This window comes from Kogia breviceps, chromosome 3, assembly GCF_026419965.1.
Source record: "Kogia breviceps isolate mKogBre1 chromosome 3, mKogBre1 haplotype 1, whole genome shotgun sequence".
In the NCBI taxonomy this organism is placed as follows: Eukaryota; Metazoa; Chordata; class Mammalia; order Artiodactyla; family Physeteridae; genus Kogia; species Kogia breviceps.
Genome location: NC_081312.1, coordinates 85289697 through 85314488, shown reverse-complemented (window position 1 = coordinate 85314488; position 24792 = coordinate 85289697). Strand labels below are relative to the sequence as shown.

At 42.5% G+C, this 24792-nt stretch overlaps 2 protein-coding genes across 4 annotated transcripts in view; one reads left to right on the top strand and one right to left on the bottom strand.

Annotated features, from left to right (window-relative positions):
• Nucleotides 1-9661, bottom strand: part of NUSAP1 (nucleolar and spindle associated protein 1) — a 33716-nt gene extending 24055 nt beyond the window's left edge. For both annotated transcript variants that reach the window (XM_059058064.2, XM_059058065.2), the window contains exons 1-2: nt 9484-9661; nt 2696-2764 (exon numbers count right to left, since the gene is read on the bottom strand). In XM_059058064.2, coding sequence (XP_058914047.1) covers nt 2696-2764; nt 9484-9576 — 162 coding nt within the window. In that variant the 5' untranslated portion in view covers nt 9577-9661. The remainder of the gene's footprint in view (nt 1-2695; nt 2765-9483) is intronic.
• A 293-nt stretch (nt 9662-9954) lies between these two features.
• On the top strand, nt 9955-21994 carry OIP5 (Opa interacting protein 5). 2 transcript variants are annotated; one of them, XM_059058084.2, is made up of 5 exons: nt 9955-10276; nt 10508-10574; nt 15356-15478; nt 17485-17566; nt 21899-21994. In XM_059058084.2, exons 1-5 carry the CDS (start codon nt 9955-9957, stop codon nt 21992-21994), a joined length of 690 nt encoding a protein of 229 aa, XP_058914067.1. The 2 variants fall into 2 exon arrangements, with proteins under 2 accessions (XP_058914067.1, XP_066885110.1); XM_067029009.1 differs by lacking the exon at nt 15356-15478.
• Nucleotides 21995-24792: the final 2798 nt, after the last annotated feature.

Genomic DNA, 24792 nt, shown 5'->3' with positions numbered 1-24792 from the left:
TTTTTTTTTTTTTCCTGCGGTACGCGTGCCTCTCACTGTCGTGGCCTCTCCCGTTGCGGAGCACAGGCTCCGGACGTGCAGGCTCAGCGGCCATGGCTCACGGGCCTAGCCACTCCACAGCATGTGGGATCTTCCTGGACCGGGGCATGAACCTGTGTCCCCTGCATCAGCAGGCGGACTCTTAACCACTGTGCCACCAGGGAAGCCCGCTGTCATCTATTCTTTAAGTTGTTAACATTTATAGCTTGTTATGTAACCTTAATTGAATCGTCTGTGTAGCTTGATTCCATAATTCAATAGGTTATTGTAAGACATTTTTCAAAGCTTTCATTTGTTTTTTGTATCATGTTTCCTTTAGGGTCATCTTCTTCCTTACAGAGAAACTTTCCAGCATTTTAGACAGTAGTAGACACCTGGTACTTTGCACGTGGAAGCAGGGGTTAAGAGGGCTTTGCATCCTGATTTTCAGTCCATTTCAGTATGGTGACTGGACCCCACCCTCTGAGAGTTAATTTAGTTGCCTGGGATTTGGTGAGGCCTAAATACCAGTGTTTTTAAAAAGCTCCACAAATGATTCTCCCACACATCCTGGGTTGAGAACCACAATATAAAATAAATGTTTTGGTTGTAAAAGAATAAGGAGGATTAGAAAATGGAAGGTTTTTAGACAGAGGTGAAATATTACAGAAGAATAATAGTTCTAAGTGATCTAAGATCCAAGGTATACCCAAAGAAGGGGATGGCTAATGAAGAGTGGAAAAGAAAGTCACAGGACTTAAGGAACAGGGAGGCAAGGGTAGTAAGGGACATCCAGGTGGACCTTTGAATTCACCCAAAGTAAGGTCAGGACAGGAGATGAAGAGCCAGGCAATGAGACAGAGAACACTGCAAAGCAACAAGGAAGTCAACAGATGAGAGATGAGAATTGGTGAGCCTGAACTCAAAGGAGCAGGGATATTTCCGTGAGAGTAGAAAGACGCTATCTGAATCCTACTTTCCAACTCCCTGGATAGTCATGAAGAAGAAGAGAGGAAAAAGAAACTGTTCTCACTACAGAAGTGTAACCCTCAGGTTACACATATTGCTGGAGTATAGACACACTTTAAAAGTACTTATTGCCCCCTTACCTCCATTAACACAGTACAGAAAAGGTCCTATAACTGGTTTAGAAACCTATTAACACGACTCCCAGAGATGTCTTGTTTTAACCCCACACACCTTAACCAGGGTATGTTAGTCTGGGAGGCCAGCAGTGATCAGGTAGGATATGTTCATTCCTGAACGCATCATGATGTACCTGTAAAGACTTGTGTAAGCCCAACACTGAAGTGGCACAGCTGGTTCTGAGAGTCCCCAGCACACAGTCAGACTAACCTACATACAGAGCTGCTCCAACTCATATAGTTAAGGCTAATCTACAGAGGGAGAACAAGGCATCCAGAAGGTCATGCTCACTTAGATGCGACCCACACCTGTGCACTTCCCTAGGTGACGATTTGGAGGTCTGGAAGCTTACCCATCTGTCTGTCCTTGGTAATATTACTGATCTCTTTGCCATGTATTTGGACTGTGCTGACTCCTAAAGCTTTAGATAAATAAACTCTTTGTCTATGCTTCAGTTCTTTCCACCAACCTAAGCTCACTATTGACAGATTCACCACTTAGGAATTCTATAGCTGACCAAATTTTTATTATCCTGCTCTTGTGAAAGTTTTTCAAAATGGAATGGCTCTTGAGATGCTGAATTTGAAACATGATAGATCATTTTAAATTTAGCCCATCAATTACCACGCAAAGTAAAATCCTGATTTCAGATGGCACTACGTTCATGTATCCTTAACCATGAAAAAATTTTAATTATTAAAATATCTATATTGATTTAGTTGATATAGAAACTTAAAGGAATCCAAAATCAATTTTGTCTATTTTATGTTAATTAAACCTGGAATCAAAAAGAATTTTGAATATTGAAAGTTTTTAAATGTTTATAACCTGGAATACAGAAAATTACAGAGTCTATATAAAGACAGAGAGAAGGAATTCAGATGCTCAGTTCATGTTTATATATACCTTCATTTCAAGATATATAATGGATGCCCTCCAAAGCCCAGTTCCTTAAGGCCTTTCAACATTTTCCTGTATTTGAAGTTAAGAATGAAGCATTCATTGATCATTTAGGTGTTGAGCCTTGTCAGAACTCTTTGGGGTGGGTCTGAAGCAGCCATGACAACTGCTCCCTCCTATCAGCAGTGGTTTAGTTTCCCACAAGTCACTTCCACAGTCCCTACTTCATGTGATTCTCACAACCCTCAATTCAGCAGAAAAGATGTTATTTCCATTTCAAAGACCAGGAAACTAAGAATCAATGATTTGAGTTTTCCAAGGTCACACATACAAATAAGACAGAGCTGCTACTTAACTGAGTTTTTCTGACCTCAAATCCAATTCCCTCCCTACTCACACCATTTGGCATACATGTGGCAACTAGTAATTAATCTTTGCCTTTGTATGAGAACATCTTATTCAATAGATTACAGAGGCAGCTTTGTCATTTATAAGAATTATGAAAGGATTTACAATTACCAGTGACAATCTCTTTGGTAACAAATGGCATGTCTTAAGTAATCACCAACTGTGTTTATCATTCATTAACTGATTGTTTTGCTATTTATTAGGTGATGAAAACGTTACTTACCTGATTCTCATTTTCTTTTCTTGCTTCATTTTTAAGGTGGGCTTTTAAGGCTCTTAACAACTTGTCTGCCTGCAGAAAAGTTTAAAGACCTTATCAGTAGAGCCAAAACTCAAATAAGCACAAAAGATTCATTGAACATTTTCTCCTGTTCTTGTACTCATCAAATGTCATCCGGGCAGGCTGGGAGTAGGATAACCAACATAGAAGGGGTCCCTGTCCGCACAGATTTCATGGCAGAAGCCAGAGAGGAAAGTGGCAATTACAGTGCAGTGGGGTAAATGCCCACATGAGGAAGTTCAGGTGTTGTATGAGAACACAGGTGGGCTGGGCCACCAAAGCCTGTACCGTTAGGGTAGACTTCAGTAGGTAAGTGGACACGCCAGTCCTAAGACAAAGATGTGAGGTCACTAGTTGCTGAGGCTTAAGGACAAATAGGAGAGAGTGGGACATAGGGAAAAGGGTATAGAAATAGCAAGGGAAGGTAAGAATGTGTGGAGTTTGAAGAACTAAAGTTCAGTGTGGGCTGAAGCAGGGAGCTGTTGGAGAGGATGGTGAGAGAGAATGCTGGGAAAGTGGGCCTGATCCTGCCAGGCCTACTAAGCCTCTAAAGAGTATGAACTTTACCCTCGGGGCAAAGGAAGTCTGCAGAGTTTGCAGCAGGGCAGTGGGTGACCAGTTTTGCATTACTCGGGATGATTACTCTGGCTGTATAACGTGCAGAATGCATTTGGTGAGAGCAAGATGGAAGACAGGGCAAGGGCCAGGAGGCTGCTGTAGGAAGCCAGAGATGACTTAGGCCTGAGCTAGAATGGGACTGAGCCCACACGGATGAATTAAAAACTTTTCTAGGAAGTAAAATCAGTGTGAATATGAGGGTTGTGGAACAGGGAAATTTATCACGCCTAGGTTTCTGGCTTGGGCAGCTGGTGAAGCACGTGTGGAGGCGTGGGGGGGTCCTAAGATGGGGAAGGCCAAAGGCACCGCCTTAGGAGGATGGCTACAGGTCCCCGGGGGAAGGGAACTCCTAGCTCTTCCTTCCACCACAGGAGAACTTCCCTTCCCATTCTTTCCTGAAAGAAGAATAATAATCTGATGGGTTATGTTTTCCTGTGCTTTAAAAGCTCAAGCACATGGCTGGGTTCTCATTCCCTCTTCTTCCACCAGCCATGCAGTTGAGAGCCAGAGAGTTTCTTCTCAAGGGGGACCCAGCCACCAGGCTCGTCTCTTCTCTGCCCCTACCATTTACCATCAGCCATGTGTTCAGGTGAGAATGGCAGAGATCCCGATTTGGTTTGGGCTTCAGGGAACAGGAGATGCTGTGCTCAGGCTGTGAGTTTTACCAGAACACTGTGCATCAAGATATCAGGCACCACATCGGCTAGTAGTAATAAAGGAGAGACTTATTTTCTACTTGCTGTTGTTCCTTGAACCTCTCTTCGGGTCTTCTCTGGGAAGTGAGTGATTGGCAGGGCAGAATTTAGGCATTCTTTAGGTTCTTCTGACTTATTTTCTCCCTCAATCACTTTACAGAGGTATGACTGACATATAAACAGCTGTTGATATTTAATACATATAAATTGATATGTTGGGAGATCAATATACACTTGTGAACCCATCATCACTGCCATAAATGTATCACCTCCAAGTTTCCTACTGCCCCCTTTGGATTTTTTTTTGATGGTAAGAGCCTTTAACATAAGATCTAACCTCTTAGCAAATTTTAAAGTATTGTTAATCATAGGCTCTATGTTGTACAGATTTTTAGAACATCTTAAAGTGCCATGAAAACCTCAAACATGCAACAGTGATGAAATGAAGGGCCTGTGGCAGAGCCAGGTGAGGGCATACAGCAGGAGGAATGATGGGGGGTGATGTTTGGGGGAGCTGAGCTGGAGGTGCCGATGTTAGCATCAGCACATTTTCACGCACTACCTCAACAAGCATTTATTGTGCTGAACGCTGTTCCAGGCACTGGAGAGACAGTGGTGAGCCAAACAGACAAGGTCTCTGCCCTCCAGGAACCTCTAGAGGTAGGCTAGTGGGGAAACAGCCTATTAACCAAGTAAGCAAAAATAAATGGTATGACATTAGGTGCTAGGAAGCAAAAACCAAACTGGAGGCTCAGGGTAGAGGCGGGGGAGGAAAACCTGCGTTAGGATGGTCAGGAAAGGCCTCTCAGAGTTGGTGACTTTTGAGCTGAGATGTGAACGAGGGGCAGTAGGTGAAGATGCAGGGGAAGAGCATCCCCAGCAGAGGGAACGCGAAGCCCAGAGATGGGCTGGTGAATTTGAAGGACAGAGAGAAGCCAGTGTGGGGAGCACAGTGAACACTGGGGCAAGTGGAGGGCAGCGAGACCAAAGAGGTAACCTGGGTCAAGAAGAGCGTTACAGGCCACAGCACGCAGTGTAGATTTCTTCCTTCTAACTAAAATTTTACTATAAAAATGTGGAGTCTATAGAAAAGTTAAAATAGTCTAGTAAACACTCTGATACTCCTCACGTAGATTCAGCAACCCTTAATATTGTCTCATATTTGCTTTCTTTCTCATTCATATGTATTTCTTGCCAAGCTGGTTGAAAATAAGTTCCAGACGTCATGATACTTTAGCACTAAATACATCAGCCACATCTCCTAAAAATAAGGGGATATTTTCCTACATAACCTCTAATGCATTACCTAGGAAAAGTAATAATTTTCTAATATCCTCTGATACATAGCCTAAAGTCAAATTTCCTCAATTGTCTCCAGTTTTAGCTTAAAAAAATTTTTTTCCCTCCAAATCAGGATCAACCCAAGATTCTCACATTACATTTGGAGAAGTTTGGATTTTATTTTAGGTGTGAGGAAAATCATTTGACGAGAACTGAGCAGAAAAATGACATATTCTAAGTTTCAACTATCACCCAACTACCAAGAGAATACTATTTTAAGGCAAGAGTAGAGGCAGGGAGACCAGCAGACAGCCTGAGCAGTGGTCAAGAAAGGAGGGTGTCATGGCCCAGGTTTACAGCACTGGAGACGGCACACAGGCCAGATTTCAGGTGTATTGATACTTGGGAGGAAGAGCTCACCAGGATGGATGGGTGTGGGCAGTGAAGGGAGGAATCAATCATTTACTGACACGGGGAACAGATCTTCATTGTTTTGACCTGATCCTGCTGTTTACGATGCACTTAAATGCACAAGTCAGCAGATGAGAGGTCTTACTGAAGGTATGGATTTGGGCGTCATTATTTCCAGGTGAATCTAAAGTTCTGAGAATGAATAAGAACACCAAGGGAGAAGCACAATTAGAGAAAAGAAGGCCCAAGAGAGAACCCTGGGATACACCACATTTAGAGATTTAACAGAGGAAGAACTAGCAAAGGAGACTGGAAAGAAGTGCTAGCAAGGCAGGAGAAAACCAAATGTCAAAGAAGTCTAGAAAAGGAAGTGGTCTGAGCAGACAGGAGGGTTCAATCACGCCAAATGCTGCTGATGGGCAGGTGAAGATAGAGATGGACCACAAGCTTTGCAAGGTGCAGGGCATGGTGGCCTCAAAAACATCAATTTCATTAGAAAAGAACAGAGAAATTGGGCAGTAGATAAAAGACGTGAGTCAGGAGAGGGGTTTTGTTTCTTTTTTAAAAGATGGATGACATTAAGATTTGATTGGGTGCATTATGGAAATAAGCCAGCAGAGTGAGAGAAACTGATGCAGCGGAGAGGAATAATGGCAGGAGTGTAGCCCCAGAGCGGGGAATGGGATCTCCAGCACAAACAGCAAGGCTGCCCTTAGGCACAGCCTTTTACCATAACATATAACAGGTGGAAGGCAGAGGATACGGGGACAGGTAGGTCTGGTGATGGAAAGATGAGGTAATTCTCAGCTTAATTGCATCTGTTTCCATGACCTATGAGTCAAAGTCATCAAGTGATGGAAGGGTGCCAATCTAAGGTGAGAAGATATGAAATAACTGTCCTCAATAATGGGAAAATTAATGACTACCAAGGAAGTGTAGGAGAATCAAATAAATCATAAATTAAATTTATGGTCACATTTAAATTAAGTTCAGTCAACAAAGTTAGGGGATTTTCTCCAGCCAGGGTCAGCTGGTTAGTACAGGCAAGGATTAAGCACATAGCTTGTTTAATCAGGTGTGGAGTTTTGCCAGGTGAGGGAAGGGAGCTGCAAGAAGGTGGAAATAGTGGTAGTTTTATAATTGAAGTTTGCAAGAGTGAGAAAAGGACCCTGGCCATACAATAAATCTTAGTAACTGACTCCTTCATTTTGCCTTACCATAAAGAGTAGTGTCTCACTATTATATATAGAATGGATAAACAACAAGGTCCTACTGTATAGCACAGGGAACTATGTTCAGTATCCTGTGATAAACTATAATGGAAAGGAATATATATGTATAACTGAGTCACTTTGCTAGAGAGCAGAAATTAACACAACATTGTAAATCAACTATACTTCAATAAAATTTTTTTAAAAAAAGAGTAGTGTCTCAAAAGAAAGTTAATATTTTCTCTTCTAAATTTATTTTGAATGTTATCATACTGGTGAAATTTACTTAAATCTGATTCTGTTAAGTTTTTTAAATAATCAAATCTTGATAATTTCTTAGAGTAATTTATTCAATTTTTTTGCTATGCACTTGGAATTTTTAAAAGGCAACTGATTTAACGAGCTCTTAAGGTGTACCAACTGTAACTTAAAACATTTTAATTATGGAAGATTTCAAATGTGTACAATGAACCCCCATGTATCTATCACCCAGTTTCAACAGTCATCAACATTGTGCTGTTCTTACTTCATCTAGTTCCCCCTCTTTTTCCTGGAGTATTTTATAGCAGATCCCAGGCATCATAACATTTTACCTGTAAATATTTGGCTAAGAGGTAAGGACTTAAAAAAAAAAAAAAGCATAACCACAATACCACCATCATATGCAACAAAATTAACAATACCTTAATATAATTTAATACCTAGTCCAAGTTTAATTTTCTCCCATCATCTCAAAGGTGTCTTTTTGTAGTTGGTTATTAGAATGCCTCATATAGTCAAATTTGTCTGGGAAAGAGCACCTGTAACAGATATTTGTTGACACTATGTACCAGATGCTGTATGCTAGGCAAGCAATGAGGTCTGTAGTGACACAAAATACTGTACTACACCACTTATATGAAAACAGGTGATTAAATGGCTACCCCAGATCAGGTTCCTCAAGAGACAATGATAGGTGGGACTTTCAGAAGAAGATTGAAGTTGCAACAGCTCTCCAGAGATCCAAAAGGTTGTGGGGCCTTAATGTTAGACAGAGCGCTGAACTCAAGTAGGAAACCTCCATAGTAATTCTTCACAAAGGAGCTACCCTCTGGTGCATTGTTCCAGTGCTGCCAAGAAGCGGTTGTAAATAGTAGTTCTGAATAAGTATCCAACGCCTCCCAAATAAAATATACTGCACTTAGTGCTGTAAAGACTTCCAAGGTGGATGGATGAGATCCCTGTTCAAGGAACTTAACGTTTAGTAGAGAACGTATCTACACAAATAACCACAGTGCCAGGTGAAAGCCTGCAGCAAGTGCTCAGAAAAAGTACTTGAAATTATACTGCCTTAAAGGCACAGAGGGTCCCTAGGATTACTGGGGTGGTGGACCTGTGGCCAAGGGAATGAAGAGGAGGGGATGAGGTGCCAGGTCAGTGATGACATTTCAGTTGGATTGTGATGAGTAACTGGAAATTAATGATTCATGCAGATAAAGAAGAGGGAGAGAGAAGGGGATTTGAGGCCAAAGGATTAAAATTAGCAAAGGCAGAAAGATGGACAAAGGTGCCAAGTGTTCAGGCACCAGTACAGTCTGGATGCTGCCTTGGATAAAAGATTCCAGCCAGATTGCAAAAAAAAAATTAAAGAGATTTAAACCAAGGAATTAAGATTTTGTTTATGAAGTATTGAGGAGCCATTAAATACTATAGCTCAGAAATATCTCCAAAGATAGCCCTTTATCATTCAGCCCCAACAGGTGCATGGGCCCTGATTATTTTGTTTAAACCACTTAAAAACATTTGTGAGGACGGATTTAGGTATTCACTCCGTGTAAATACCACAGCTTGCAGAACAAAACTCCAGGGTATACGTTAATATGATGTAGGAAAATAAAATATAGAGAACCCCAATCCCGAATTGAACCCTCACATTTTCCCCCAAACGTTTTGAAGTCTCAAAGACCTCACCGGTTTTGAATAAAACACTACCACAATAGTGATCAATAGAGGAACGATCCGACTAAATCAGGGCTGAGTTATAAAAACTTATCCACGGGGGAGGTCCCCTAAAAGTCATCCTTTCTTCCAGGTCCCCCATTTAAGCAGATTTGAGGCGCTGTTACAATTTACAGAAATGTTAGCTGTTTGGAGTTTTCCAAAACCCAAGGCAATTATTTCCGCGACTGCCTAACAATTAATCGGCATTTAGATGCAACATTCCTTTAGCTCTCTGGTCCTGCGTTTCCTAACTGATGCCCTGGTAAGTATAACAGAGTACTTCCAATAAAACGAAACCAAACAAACCCTTTCGGAGTCGGTGTCTTTGTGAGTCCCCAGGAAAGTCAGCCTCAATATAAGGTGAAAACTATGGCTCCCTCTCGGTTTTGCAGAGTTAGTGGGACCCTTCTGTGAACCAAATCTACCGCACCAGGGCCGGGACAGCAGCCTCAGCCTTCGTAATTCCCGCTCGGTCCCCTCCCACAGCTTCTCGTAGAGGCCGTTCGTCCTACCCCACCCGCCACTTGCCCCGTACCCTCAGGTTAGCCCGGAGTCCCAGACTCTTGGCCAAGTTCTGAAGGTCACTGTACTTGAAGGAGTCCAGCTCCTCCAGGGAGGGGACGGTCATGGCGAACTGCAATCCAGGCGACCACGCAGAGAATCGGTCCTCCACTCCCAAAAGTGCCGTTCAAAACTCTGGCGCCACTCTAAGCGCTGACCAAACCGAATGTTACATAGTTTAAATTGAGAAAGCTGCACTTCCATTGGTTAAAAATGCCTCAAAGGCGGGGTCTCCTGGTGTTGGCCAATAGAAAGGCTGACTTCCCCTCCACCGGACGCACGTTCTTCACCATCCTTCACCAACACGAAGGCGCCAAACTGCGTGTCCAGGCAATGAGTGCGCGGCAGAGCCCCACCCAGCTCACTTTGTCCAATGAGGACCCAGGAACCGAGCTTGGGGCGGGGCATGGTTCGTCTTTGAAACTGAGGCGCTAGCTGCAGGAAGATGGCGGCTCGGCCGCGGAGGCATCGCTCGCGCTTTGCAAAGCAGCCGCGGGGTGACTTTTGTGATGGCGCTAAGAAGACGATGGATGAACCTTCTCTTACGACTTCCATGGAGTGGGACACGCAGGTGGTGAAAGGGTCTTCGCCACTCGGCCCCGCCGGGCTGGGGCTGGAGGAGCCGTCATCCGGCCCGCGGCTGCCATGGTGGCTGCAGCCCGAGAGGTGCGCTGTGTTCCAGTGTGCGCAGTGCCACGCCGTGCTCGCTGACTCTGTGCACCTCGCCTGGGACCTGTCGCAGTCCCTTGGAGCCGTGGTCTTCTCCAGTGAGTGGGCACGGCGTCTGGGAAGCGTTGCCGTTTTCTTACTGGGTGGCTGGGAGCCGGCTGGGAGGAAAGCGGGGTGAAAATTTGGAAGGAAATTAACTCCTTTGCCAGGGGTCGGAGACGAATCACTTTTCATGATTTTTGTAGCCATGATGAGTCTTTCTGGAGGGGAGAGTTTTTCCCTTTCAATGCCTCACAGGTAGTCATTCTGACCCGTGTTTGTCTTCCTAGGAGTCACAAATAATGTAGTTTTGGAGGCTCCCTTGCTAGTTGGCATTGACGGTTCGCTCAAAGGCAGGTACGTATTGAGAATTCCAGATAGATCTCTAGTCATTCCCTGACTTAATGAGACTGAGGAGCGTGGAACCGATTTGTACGAGGAGAAAACAGTTTATTCCTAGTCTATCTTGCACTAGAATAAATGTCTATTCCATCCATACAGTGTATTGGAAGGATGCTCCTTTTACTTGACTGAGTCTTGTACGAACTTGATATATTAATGAAATGGAAAAGATATTTGGTGTAGCTTTTAAGGTCTTTCTGAGGGCCACATCTCCCTAGTGGGTTGTGCAAGTGAACTGAGTTTAAGAAAGTTATGTCTAGTAGGGGAAAAAGAAAAAAATTACCTATAAGTGTATAGTGAGAGTCACTTACTATAAACTACAATCCTTTGACATAACTAGGAATTACAAGTTTTCATTTAACCTGGAATTTGTAATAAGTTATGGCAGGACTAATTCTGCTGTAACCCGGGGAAAAACACAGGTGGAAAGTTACTTGAATATTGCCTGGTAAACTTTTTATCTTGACTGTAGTGTGATTTACAAGTGACAACAAAGTACTCAGTTGAATTCAGTAGTACAAAGCTACTCAATTTTCAGTGCTGGTTTTAACAGCAAGACAATTCATTCTGACCACAGTTTGGTTCAATTTTAAGGTTAAATAGAGTTCGTATAGGAATTCTTAGTTGCTGTACTCAGTAATCAGGAAGAGTTCTGCAGCTCCTCTTTCCTAACTGAAAGACACTCCCTATCCTTGCAGGAGTGTCCTCTTCCCACCCAAAGGAAACAGGGAAGGAGTGATGGCCTGCTTGGAACTGGTTCATTTGGGGCCAGAGGCAGAAGTTCTCTGTCTTCTTAGAGGGAAGCACATCTAGCTAGACCTGTGCTGTCCAGTACTGTAGCCACTAGCCACATGATGGCTATTGAGCACTTAAAAGGTGGCCATTCTGAATTGAAGTGTGCTGTGAGTGCAAAATACACACCAGATTTTGAAAACTTGACCCAAAACATTGAATAATTTAAAAGTAATGGGCTTCCCTGGTGGCGCAGTGGTTGAGAGTCCGCCTGACAATGCAGGGGACACGGGTTCGTGCCCCGGTCCGGGAAGATCCCACATGCCACGGAGCGGCTGGGCCCGTGAGCCATGGCCGCTGAGCCTGTGCATCCGGAGCCTGTGCTCCACAACGGGAGAGGCCACAGCAGTGAGAGGCCCGCTTACCACAAAAAAAAAAGTACTGATTACCTGGGTTGGTTTTTGGGCACACCACACGGCTTGTGGAAATCTTAGTTCCCAGACCAGGGATCGAACCCAGGCCCAGGGCAGTGAAAGTGCTGAGTCTTAACCACTGGACCCTCAGGGAATTCCCTGTTTTTGAATATTGGGTAGCATAAAATATATTAAAACTAATTTTACCTGTTTATTTTACTTCTTTTTTGAAGCTAAATTAATAGAACATGTAAAATTACTTATGTGGCTTGCATTGTTAATAGACAGTACAGATCTAGATGGTTTATAAAACACCGGACAGAAAGTTCCATGTGTTTGGAATAAGGAGAGCCGTGGGACTCAGCAGGAAGAGATTTATTGTCAGGAATTGGCTCACTCGATTATGGAGGATGAGAAGTCCCAAGAGACAAGGTTGATAAGCTGGAGACACAGGAGAGCCAGAGCTTTAGTTCTAGTCCAAGTCCACAGGCCTGAGTTCTATGAGCCAAAGGTGTAAGTTCCAGTACAAAAGCCAACAGGCTCCAGACCCAGGAAGAGCAGAACGTTTCAGTTCAAGTTCAAAGGCAGGAAAAAAAGATCAGTGTTGCAATTCAAGGCAGTCAGGCAAGAGGAGTTCCCCTTTTTCATGAGAGGGTCAGCCTTTTTGTTCTATTCAGGTCTTCAACTGATTAGATGAGGGTCACCCACAATAAGGAGGGCAAACTGCTTTACTCATGTCTACTGATTCAAATATTACTCTCATTCAAAAACATACTCATAGGGCTTCCCTGGTGGCGCAGTGGTTGAGAATCCGCCTGCCGATGCAGGGGACACGGGTTCGTGCCCCGGTCCGGGAAGATCCCACATGCCGCAGAGCGGCTGGGCCCATGAGCCATGGCCGCTGAGCCTGTGCGTCCGGAGCCTGCGCTCCGCAATGGGAGAGGCCACAACAGTGAGAGGCCCGCGTACCACAAAAAAAAAAAAAAAAAACAAACATACTCATAAACACATTCAGAATAACATTTGACCAAATAACTGAGCACCCTTTGGCTCAGTCAAGCTGACACATAAATTTAATCATTACGTGTTAACCTGGCATCCACATGCGTCTCCTAAACCCATACTTAATCTCTAAATAAAGACAATAACAAGGTCGTAATTCTTCCTAACATGTTACAGCTATCTTGCATACAACGAAAAACGCACTAAACCCTCCTCCAGAAAAGGAGATAAGGTCCTTAATTGATACTTACTTTTCTCCTTGATATCTCATAGCTTAAATATTATGATATAAAATTAATACTTAAATACAATAATAAAAAGTCAGTACATCTTATGTTACATAAGGGAAAAGGGAAGAAAACATAAACATGCATATACATGTAAACCTATTCATAACAAAATGAGATATTCATGACAATTACATTCCTGTAACTGGTCACACGGTCACAGCTGGTATTTATAACTACCCTCTTCCACTACCCAGTATGTATTCCTTTTGCCTTCAGCAGGCACTCAGATGATCATAGTTCTTTACCTGGTGTGATGCAAACCTTCATTCCTGGGCCATTAGCAGACTAACATTCAATGAAATATTTGTTATATGTTACATGCTAAGCATAATTTTGGGATCTCTGTGCCATTTATTTTTTTAAAGATACTTTTAAAATTATTTATTTATTGTCTGCGTTGGGTCTTGGTTGCTGTGCGCAGGCTTTCTCTAGTTGCAATGAGCGGGGGCTACTCTTTGTTGCGGTGTAGAGGCTTCTCATTGTCGTGGCTTCTCTTTGTTGCGGAGCACGGTCTCTAGGCGTGTGGGCTTCAGTAGTTGTGGCATGCGGGCTCAGTAGTTGTAGCTTGCGGGCTCTAGAGTGCAGGCTCAGTAGTTGTGGCGCACGGGCTTAGTTGCTCCACGGCATGTGGGATCTTCCCAGACCAGGGAACAAACTCATGTCCCCTGCATTGACAGGCAGGTTCTTAACCACTGCGCCACCAGGGAAGTCCCAGCTCTGTGCCATTTATTAGTTTCTACAGACATTTGTCTATAGGTACTGTGGTTTGTCTGATATAATTAATTCCTACTTAGGAATTAATAAAAATGCATCTTTATTTCATGGCTTGCTTTTTGGTAACGTAGTCACAAAAATACAGTACTGCATGTGTGGTGTGGGACTTCATTTACCAGTAAATTTTTATTTTGTTGCTTGGTCTTTAGCGTCCATTGACATGAATCTATTTTTAGCCATGCAATTATTATACTTTATTAGTACTCATTTACTGCATATAGTATATTATGTTTATACAGATAATTTTTTCCCTTACTAAACCACTCTAAATTGCTTTCAGTACATGAATGATGAAAGTTAATTTTTTCTTAAATATTTTTTGTAATATTTGGATTTGCCTTATATACCAGCAGATAAGGTAAGTGACTTACCCACATGGTGTAACTAGAACTAAAATCCATGTTTCCTGATTCCTCATCCAGTAATCTTTCAAAGGATAAAGGAAAATAAAATAGCTTGCTAGGACAATACGATTTATTTTCTTTCTTTTGCATTTTATCTGGGTAATTTTTTATTTTTTGTTATATCTGCAAAAACAAAACAAAACCTGATTTGGGGGCTTCCCTGGTGGCGCAGTGGTTGAGAGCCCGCCTGCCAATGCAGGGGACACGAGTTCGTGCCCCGGTCCAGGAGGATCCCACGTGCCGCGGAGCGGCTGGGCCCGTGAGCCATGGCCACTGGGCCTGCGCGTCCGGAGCCTGTCCTCCGCAATGGGAGAGGCCACAGCAGTGAGAGGCCCGCGTACCACAAAAAAAAAAAAAACCAAACCTGATTTGAGTTCTATTAATAAATTGCTTAATAAGCCCTAATTGATTTGATAGTTTTACTTCAACTGGAAATTGGCTTAATGGTAGCTAATTTATATGGTCATGTATAGTTTTATATGTTTAAATGTTTGGGTTTTTTAAAATAAATTTATTTATTTATGGCTGCGTTGGGTCTTTGTTGCTGCCCACAGGCTTTCTCTAGTTATGGCGAGTGGAGGCTACCCTTCATTGCTATGCACGGGCTTCTCAGTGAGATGGCTTCTCTTTGTTGCGGAGCATGGGCTCTAGGCACGTGGGCTTCAGTAGTTGCAGCACACGAGCTCAGTAGTTGTGGCTTATGAGCTCTAGAGCACAGGCTCAGTACTTGTGGTGCATGGGCTTAGTTGCTCCGCGGCATGTGGGATCTTCCCGGACCAGGGTTTGAACCTATGTCCCCTGCATTGGCAGGTGGATTCTTAACCACTGCGCCACCAGGGAGGTCCCTGTTTAAATGTTAATCTGATTTGTTAGCTCTTTTTCTGCTTTCAGATATAAATTACTTCAGTGAAATGACAGTTATATATATGATTGCTTTTGTGGCCAGAATCCACAAGGGTATCTATATAATCTCTTAGTAGTTAACCTTTCTTGAATGTGACATTTCCTCAGTCTCATTCCTATTATAGCCTATTTTTTAGGAATGAGTCCATAACATGAGTTATTTTGTATTTGTTCTCTGATTTTCTTTCTTAACCCATATCCTGTTTTTTTCCTCCCAGTACTTACAACCTTTTATTCTGTAGTTCCTGTGAGATTCCCATTGGTTTCCACCTGTATTCTACTCATGCTGCCCTGGCTGCCTTGAGAGGTCACTTCTGCCTTTCCACTGACAAAATGGTGTGGTAAGTAGACTTAGATATTCATTATCAAATAAATTTTAAAACACCTTCCAGAAAAGGCAGAATGTTTGTACCAGAGAAGATGCTAAAGCCAGGTACTGTTTCTTACAAAAAAGATGGCAGTGGGACCAAAACATAGTCTTATAACATTATGATCATTTTAGATATCTCATAATCATACCATGTGTTAATAATCATACCATGGAATAACTGAGAAGATATTCTTTCATTCCAAGAACTTTTGGAAGGTAAGTTTTTGCAAAATAATGCTGTAGTAGACACTTTTGGGGTTTGTGCCTAGCCCCTGTTTCCCTCCCAAAGTGTGGGACTTTGTGGCCATGTTTGTTATCCTGTGTGATACCACTCCCAGGTGATGGGATCAGGAACAGACCAGACCTAAGCTAAGCCAGTCAGGCTTTTTACCCTAAGAATTTGAAATAAAGACCCAGAGACATTGGTCGTCTGTAGATGGAACTGGTGCTGAAGTTGGGAAGTGAAAGGTCTAGGTTTAGGGTAGATATTTTCTATGTCATGCATGTAAATGCAGAGAAATTTTGTCTACAGAAAAAGAAGAATGAAGCAGATACACAAAGAAAAGTAAAAAATAATGACCATGTGGCCTCATAAAGTCAGAAAAGTTTCCCTACTGGTTGTTCCTTCTCATGAATTACTTTGGATATTTCTTATCTTTCTAAATATAAATTCTACTTTTTACTTAAGCTTTTCTGTTATTGCAACAAACTGAAACATCAATCAAAGTCTTTTCTTGGTTATTAGAAACAAAACCAGCCATTGATGACCTAGTTTGTGTCAGGTATTGTTCTATGCTTACCTCACTGAGTTCTTTTTTTTTTTTTTGTGGTATGCGGGCCTCTTTTATCAGCAAAAATTTCCTTATCATTGGCAGAACTATGTCACATGGTTGCCTTAAGCTGGGAAAGCAAATATGTGACAGGAGGGAATAAGATTGCCACAGTTGGCCCAGAACAGTTATGATTCATCTTTTAGGACTGGACACACTGCTGCCCTAAACAAAATCTGGGTTCTGTTAGCAACAAAAACTTGAGGAATGGCTCTGGGGTAGGCAACCAACAGTATTTGTCACAATTGTGGTTACTTTTCTTCTAGTGCTACACCATCTACTGGTAGAGTTATAAGGCTTATACTTATCACAGTTATTCATATGACCCTGGTTTTTTGTCTAGTTTGTCCTAGGATAATTTTAATCATGTATTCTGGGCTGGCAAGAGGTGAGATGAGGCGCAGGGTCTCTCTGATGACTTATTTTTTTAATATGTAAAAAAAAATATATATATATATATTTTTTTTTTTTTTTGCATTACGCGGGCCTCTCACTGTTGTGGCCTCTCCTGTTGCGGACCACAGGCTCCGGACGCACAGGCTCAGCGGCCATGGGTCACGGGCCCAGCCGCTCCGCGGCATGGGGGATCCTCCCGGACCGGGGCACGAACCCTCATCCCCTGCATCAGCAGGCGGACTCTCAACCACTGCGCCACCAGGGAAGCCCAAAAATTACATATATTTTTTTGCATTATTTTTGGCTGCGTTGGGTCTTTGTTGCTGCACGTGGGCTTGCTCTAGTTGCAGCCAGCGAGGGCTTCTCATTGCAATGGCTTCTCTTTGTTGTGGAGCACGGGCTCCAGTAGTTGTGGCACATGGGCTCAGTAGTTGTGGCTCGCAGGCTCTAGAGTACAGGCTCAGTAGTTGTGGTGCACGAGCTTAGTTGCTCTGAGGCATGTGGGATCTTCTCAGACCAGGGATTGAACCCGTGTCCCCTGCATTGGCAGGCGGATTCTTAACCACTGTGCCACCAGGGAAGTCCCTCTGATGACTTATTGAGAATATTTTTCCTACAAAATACATTATGAATCTTGAAATGGAAATCAGCAAGAAGGCAGTCTTTGCTTGAGAGATATTGCAAGTTTGGTTCCTTGATAATTATAACTGTGGTATGGTACTAATATTTTCTCTCTATATTTTCTATTTAGCTACCTCTTAAAAACAAAAGCCATAGTAAACGCATCTGAGATGGATATTCACTACGTATCTCTACCAGAAAAGGTTGCAGAGGTAAAATTTCATGATGGTTGTGTGTTTCCTTTAATATAGACAATTCCTAATAATCTGTACCCATGAATTTAGGGGCAGTGAAATGGTGAATACGCCAGTAATTCTTTATACCTGGTTTGGCATTCCTTATTCAATTTGTGACACAAAGCAAAATAGTAAAGCCATATTGTCAAGTCTGGTTCAGGAGGAGGTGGAGAGCTGCTGAGCTCCACATTCCTACTCCTCCTCTCTGCTGGGTATGGACACCATCATCCTTCATAGGTCTTTCCTCTTTGCAAGCACCTCATGCTTAGATAGCTTGGAGAAAAAAGAGTACTGAAACCATCATTAAGAATTCTTACTTAAATGGGCTTTACTAGTGTTTCATGGTTTCCAGTTGAAGAAAGCAACTTTGTTTCGGTAGCTTGCTGGCTCATTCTGAGTGGAAATTTGGCTATAACTTTACTACCATCAGAAGAACAACCTTAGAATTTACTGTTGGTTTTGTTTTTAGCACTGTTAATAGTTTATTCCTCGGTAATTACACATTTAGTAACCAGGGCATTTACTTTTCAAAATTTAAGTAACTTTTAGGATAGGGGAACAGTGATTTTTTTTTTTTTTCTTTTTTTTGCCTAATTAACTAAGCTCATGAAACCATGTTCTAAGCCAGGAATTGGCAAACTTTTTCTGTAAAGGACTAGACAAATGTCTTAAGCTAGACCATTCATTTCTGCTATTGTAGTGCAAAAGCAGCCATAGACGGTATATAAACACATGGATATAGCTTTATAACAATAAAACATTATTAAAACAAATGGGCAGCAGGCTATCCTGCAGTCCATAGTTCGCCTATCCTTGCTCTGAGCAACTAAGTTGGTGAGCAGGGTCAGTAAATACTGTGGTTAGAAAGAATTCGTATGGGAGATAACTTCTAGAATGGTGGCCCGAGGAGCTGCATGGACCCCTCCCCAACAAAACAGCCATAACCGAAGAAAATTATAAAGAAAACAGCCATCTTAAGTCTGTGGAAATTTTCCTCAAGGCTTAAAGCAAATGAAGATATATTTATTGAAGAAAATCTACTAAACCTTGGTAAGAGCAGTGAAAACCTGTGGCATTTGAGCCACAATCTATTCCCTCCCTCCCTTGCCCCTCCAGCTCAGAGGGAGGGAGGCCCCATCTGGGCAAATGCAGCCAAGAGCACAGGGATCCTTTTCCCCTAGCTCTCAGTTTAGGGCTGTGGTATCTTCCCAGGAGGGGCAGGCTACCAGCATTTCTCATCAGAAGCTCTATTCTAGGCAAGAACAGCCATTTGTAGTGTGCAAGTTCTACCACCGGCACAATAGACTAAGAGTACTAGGAACCCAGTCACTTTTGTCCCAGCTTGCTTGTAGGGCAGAGGCTTCATGCTGACAGATGCAAGCAGAGAAGACCAGAAGCTACTGCCTCTGCCCAGCACCCTGCTGGTAAAGCAGGGGTGTTACTCTGAGAGACACTACCCCACCCCAGCTTGGGAGCCCATATTAAGAGGTAAATTGTAAAAAAAGAGCTGAAGCTTTCCCGAGGGAACTAACTTCATTTGGAACAGGGTGTGGGGATATTCAAATCTAAGGATTCTACCCCAAACAATGGAGATTTTGGTGGTGAGCAATTAAGAGGAAGCTGATAGTCCATGTGAACAATAAGCTAAACCATGGACAAGTTAGAAATTTTTAAGAGAAAATCAGGGAAACAGACAGCTATAATAAAAGTCCTCCTGGGGTTGGAACAAAAGAAGACTGGCCTTAAAGACTACCCCTGTATAAATGGGTCTGATATTAATTTGATTAGACTGTGGAGCAATTTATGTCCCAGGGCACTGTCAAAATAGAGCAGTCAGGGCTTCCCTGGTGGCGCAGTGGTTGGGAGTCCACCTGCCACTGCAGGGGACACGGGTTCGTGCCCCAGTCCGGGAGGATCCTGCGATCCCGCATGCCGCGGAGCGGTTGGACCCGTGGGCCATGGCCGCTGGGCCTGCGTGTCCGGAGCCTGTGCTCCGCAACGGGAGAGGCCACAGCAGTGAGGTCCACGTAACGCAAAAAAAAAAAAAAAAAAAAAAAAAAAATAGAGCAGTCAGCCAGAAATTAGTGAAGGCTAATAGCTGGGTGTGATATCAACAAAGGCATCCAGTTTACACAGAGCTCAGGGAAAGAGTCAAAGAAGGCCCTGCTAAATCCACTGTCATCCCAGGGTGACTGCACATGCCCAAGGCTGTGTCCTCTGAGGAGTGACATCAGAGGCTGCACACTGTGAGGGAAATAGACATCAACGAAATAGTCAAGCCAACTACTAAACAGATAAGCAAAAAATAACCACTACAAGCCAGGACATGGGGTGGAGGTAGGGGGATGTTTAATATCCCAAGTTGCTTTAATATGTTATCTAAAATGTCTGGTTTTCAATAAAAATTAGGAGACATGCAAAGAAAAGTATGACCCATACACAGGATAAAATACAGGCATCAGAAACTTTGAAAAGGCCCAGATGTTGGGACTTAGCAGACACAGCCTTCAAAGCAGCAATTAAAAGCATGTGCAAAAGGGGCTTCCCTGTTGGTGCAGTGGTTAAGAATCTGCCTACCAATGCAGGGGACATGGGTTTGACCCCTGGTCCAGGAAGATCCCACATGCTGCGGAGCAACTAAGCCCGTGTGCCACAACTATTGATCCTTTGCTCTAGAGCCCGAGAGCCACGACTACTGAAGCCCATGTGCCTAGAGCCCGTGCTCCACAACAAGAGAAGCCACCGCAGTGAGAAGTCTGTGCATTGCAACAAAGAGTAGCCCCCATTCACCACAGCTACAGAAAGCCTGTGTGCACAGCAGTGAAGACCCAAAGCAGCCAAAGACTTTTAAAAAATAATAAATTTTTTTTAAAAGGGCTTAAAAAACAAACAAACAACACCTAAATGGAAATCCTGGAGTTGAAATACAATCAACAAGAGAACAAATGTATGGACACCAAGGGGGGAAAGCGGCGGCGGGTGGTGGTGGTGTTGATGAATTGGGAGATTGGGGTTGACATGTATACACTGATGTGTATAAAAGTGATGATTAATAAGACCTGCTGTATAAAAAATAAAATTAAAAAAAAAAACAAAAACAAAAGTACAATCAACAACTGAAATGAAAAATTCACCAGAGAGGCTCAGCAGCAGATCTGAACTGGGCAAAGAATCAGCGAACTTGGAGATAGATTGATGAGATTTGCAATCTGAAGAGGAAAGAAAAAAAAAGAAGAATGAAGAAAAATTAACTGAGTCTAAGAGACCTGTTGGACACCATCAAGCACACCTAAATATGCTTTGGTAATGGGAGTACAAAAGGGAGAGGAGAGAGTAAGTAGAAAAAATGTTCAAGGAAATAATGGTTGAAAACTTCCCAAATCTGATAAAAGACAATCTACATGTCTAGAAGCTCAACAAACACAGGTAGGATAAATGCAGAGAGAACTATAACCCAGCACACAGTAAAAATGTTGAACACTAAAGACTGAAGAAAAATCTTTAAAGTAACAAAAATGATTTATTGTGTCCAAGAGCACCCAAATAAGATTAATGGGCCCTAGAGTGACCTGTTTAAGCAAAATTTACTGATGAATTTTGTGTATTCTTGTATCTTGGATTATAAAAAGTAGATCTTTTGCTGTGCAAATTATGGCAGAAATATCTTTTTTTTTCCTTTTTTTTTTTTTTTTTACTTCAACAGAAGACTTATCCATGATAACTTTGTGAGTACAGGTTGTATTCTGAGTAACACCACTAAGTTTGGTTCTAGGTATAGCTATTCTAAGCTGAAAAAACTATTGAAAATTAGCTACCACAAGCATCTGTTCTAAATCTGACAACCAGAGCTACTCTTGAAGGTGATTAGCAGAATGTTAAAGACAGACATTTGTTACTGTGAACAAAGAATTAGAAAAAAAAAATTCTTGCCACTGGAAAAAAAAAAGAAAGACTGATTAATGCTTCTGTTTCCATAAGCTTTCTTATCCCCCTTTATTCTTGTCTTCCTCCCCAGGTTTTGGAGTTATCACCAAACTGGGGATAAGGGCTAGGAAGGATGGAGACTAGAAGCAGTGATGCGCACCAGTGGCTTGTCTCTTTCCACACAAAACTTTGTTATCTGTCACCTTATTGTGCTCTAGGTTTGTTGTATAAAGTTCTTTCAGAAATAGAACAGATGTCCTTTGGAAATGTGTTGCAGTATTGCCAGCTCCCAATCACTAGCTTAAGTCTGAAGTGGCTTCTAGAATCTGCAGATTGAGAGTTAAATTTAAGATTCCCTGATAATCTATGTATTTCTATTCCCAGCTGAAAGAGAAGATAATGTCAACGCATACTCGCTTAAATTCACTCACAAGGATTCTGAAGGAAGTGACTGCTGACCACTCCAAGCCAACAAACTGATCCAGAATCAAAGCTTGAGTAGCATGTTCAGGCCTTATTGCTGTCTTCAACAACAGGTGCTATTTGATCAATTCTCAAGAAAGATCAGTTTCAAGGACGGATGGGAAATGTGGTTTATTGTTTACATCTACACTGATTTTCCAAGTGATCTGTGAAGCTGTTTCTGGAAGATGAGAAACTAAGGAGACTTCTGTCCACGTTTCATAGCTATTTGTCTTAAGAATTTATTTTAACTTCTTATCAATTTCATAATATTTCAAAAAACATTTTGACTGCAAATTTAGCGATTAAGAGGCAGTGTCCCATGAGTGCTCTGATCTAAAGATGCATGTTTGGCCTGAAAATAGCATTGTACTTATGTTGACTATTATTCCTACATGGAGCAACTGTCATGAATACTGAGAAATCATTTTCTTCTTATGTGAAATACGGGTACATACATTTTCTGTAGGTTATGTTCAGTAAGTTAACTGCATAATATATATTTATCTTTCCTTTTTCTGTTGTAAGCTGAACTTAACAGGATAATGAAAGGAATGATAACATCAAATATTTACCAAAATGCTGCTTGCTTTTATTTTGCTTTATGTAGCATTGTGGCTCAGTAGCTCATATTATTCATTTAATAAATATTTATAAAGTATTATAGTAGGGCTTCCCTGGTGGCGCAGTGGTTGAGAGTCCGCCAGCCGATGCAGGGTACACAGGTTCATGCCCCGGTCCGGGAAGATCCCACATGCCGCGGAGCAGCTGGGCCCGTGAGCCATGGCTGCTGAGCCTGCGTATCCGGAGCCTGTGCTCTGCAACTGGAGAGGCCACAACAGTGAGAGGCCCGCATACCAAAAAAACCAAAAAACAAAAAACGTATTATGCTAGCTGCTGGGGATGAAAGATAAGTAAAAACAGCTACTCTGTATCCTCAGTTTATAATCTAGTCAAGAGATGGGACACTCAACCACATGAAGACATTTAAAATTACAACTGTAGTAAGGGTTCTGAAGAAAAGGGACATAGAGATATAAGCACATATAGCAAGTAACTGACCTGGTTTGGGGGCCAGGTAAGGCCTCTCTGTGGAAGTAATGTTTCAGCAGTGGTCTGAAAGATGAGTAGGCATTTAATAAGCTGATGAAAAGAATAGTCTATACAAAGGCCCTTAAAAAGACCTGTAGGAGTTACAATGGTGTCCAGAAACCAGCGGATGCAAGGCCTTATCAGCCTTCCGAAGGATGTTTGTTTCTATCCCAACAACCTTGAAGAATTTTAAAGGAGGCCTATGACAGGATCAAATTTTTGTTTTCAGAACCTCATTAGGGTTGTCCTATGGAAAATGGGTGGGAGGGCGGCAAGCAGACCACTAAGGAGGGGGCTGGTGCTAGCACAATCAAGAGATGATAGCCAAGTGGTGGTGCACAGAGAAGTTAATGTGGTTCCCATGTGGCTAGCAGATTTTTTTTTGCTGCACTGCGTAGCATGTGGGATCTTAGTTCCCTGACCAGGGATTGAACCCACACCCCCTGTATTGGAAGCGCAGTCTTAACCACCAGGGGAGTCCCCAGTGGCTAGCAGATTTTTTAAAAAAAATAAATTTATTTTATTTATTTTTGGCTGCATTGGGTCTTTGTTGCTATGCACAGGTTTTCTCTAGTTGCAGTGAGTAGGGACTACTCTTCGTTGCGGTGCACGGCCTTCTCATTACGGTGGCTTCTCTTGTTGCAGGGCATGGGCTCCAGGTGTGCGGGCTTCAGTACTTGCAGCACACGGGCTTAGTTGCTCCGCGGCATGTGGGATCTTCCTGGACCACGGCTCGAACCCGTGTCCCCTGCATTGGCAGGCAGATTTTTAACCACTGCGCCACCAGGGAAGCCCGCTAGCAGATTTAATAGCAGCTTTCCATTTTAGACTGCATATAGGGTATTTTCCTTTAAAACTATTTGAGAGAAAATTCTGGCAGGCTTTATGCTTTTGAGTTGCAAAATTTGGTTAAGGGTGAAGCCTCTGGCAACAACCAGTACCAGAAAAGCTCTTCCTACTCCTAAAGAATGAGACCTAATAATACTACTACATTGAATCATCCTGGGATTCTTATTGTGTATGGGTATGTCTGCCTCAATGTATTTCTTTTCTTTAAAAAGCTGTTCTGGGGCTTCCCTGGTGGCACAGTTGTTGAGAATCTGCCTGCTAACGCAGGGGACATGGGTTCGAGCCCTGGTCTGGGAAGATCCCACATGCCGCGGAGCAACTAGGCCCGTGAGCCACAACTACTGAGCCTGCGTGTCTGGAGCTTGTGCTCCGCAACAAGAGAGGCTGCGATAGTGAGGCCCGCGCACCACGATGAAGAGTGGCCCCCACTTGCCACAACTAGAGAAAGCCCTCGCACAGAAACGAAGACCCAACCCAACCAAAAATAAAGTTAAATAAATAAATAAAATAAATGCATTTCCATTAAAAAAAAAAAAGCTGTTCTTACATAGCTATTTTCCTTAACCTCTGGATTTGCTGTTTTGGTAGACTTTCAATAGAAGATTAAATGCTTGAACTTGACATCGACATCAAATTAAGCTGGCTGGTTTTAAATATTTTTTTTCTCATACAAATTACATGTTTACTCTAGAAAAAAATTGATATAGATGTGTAACAAAGGAAAGGGTAAAAGTACACTTCCCCTTACATTTCTGAGAGGCACAATGTAGCATGCTGGGAGCCAAATGATTTAGATTCAGATTGTGGCTTGGTTACTTATTAGCCACGAACTTGAAGAATTAAACTGTTCTTGTAAAATAGGGATTAAAAACTAA

Bases quoted from the DNA above. Each gene is read 5' to 3' on its own strand.
- OIP5 (XM_059058084.2), top strand. From the start codon at position 9,955: ATGGCGGCTCGGCCGCGGAGGCATCGCTCGCGCTTTGCAAAGCAGCCG. The intron at 10,575-15,355 runs GTACGTATTGAG...TTTTCCTCCCAG, and splicing joins GACGGTTCGCTCAAAGGCAG to TACTTACAACCTTTTATTCT. The intron at 17,567-21,898 runs GTAAAATTTCAT...TTCTATTCCCAG, and splicing joins TACCAGAAAAGGTTGCAGAG to CTGAAAGAGAAGATAATGTC.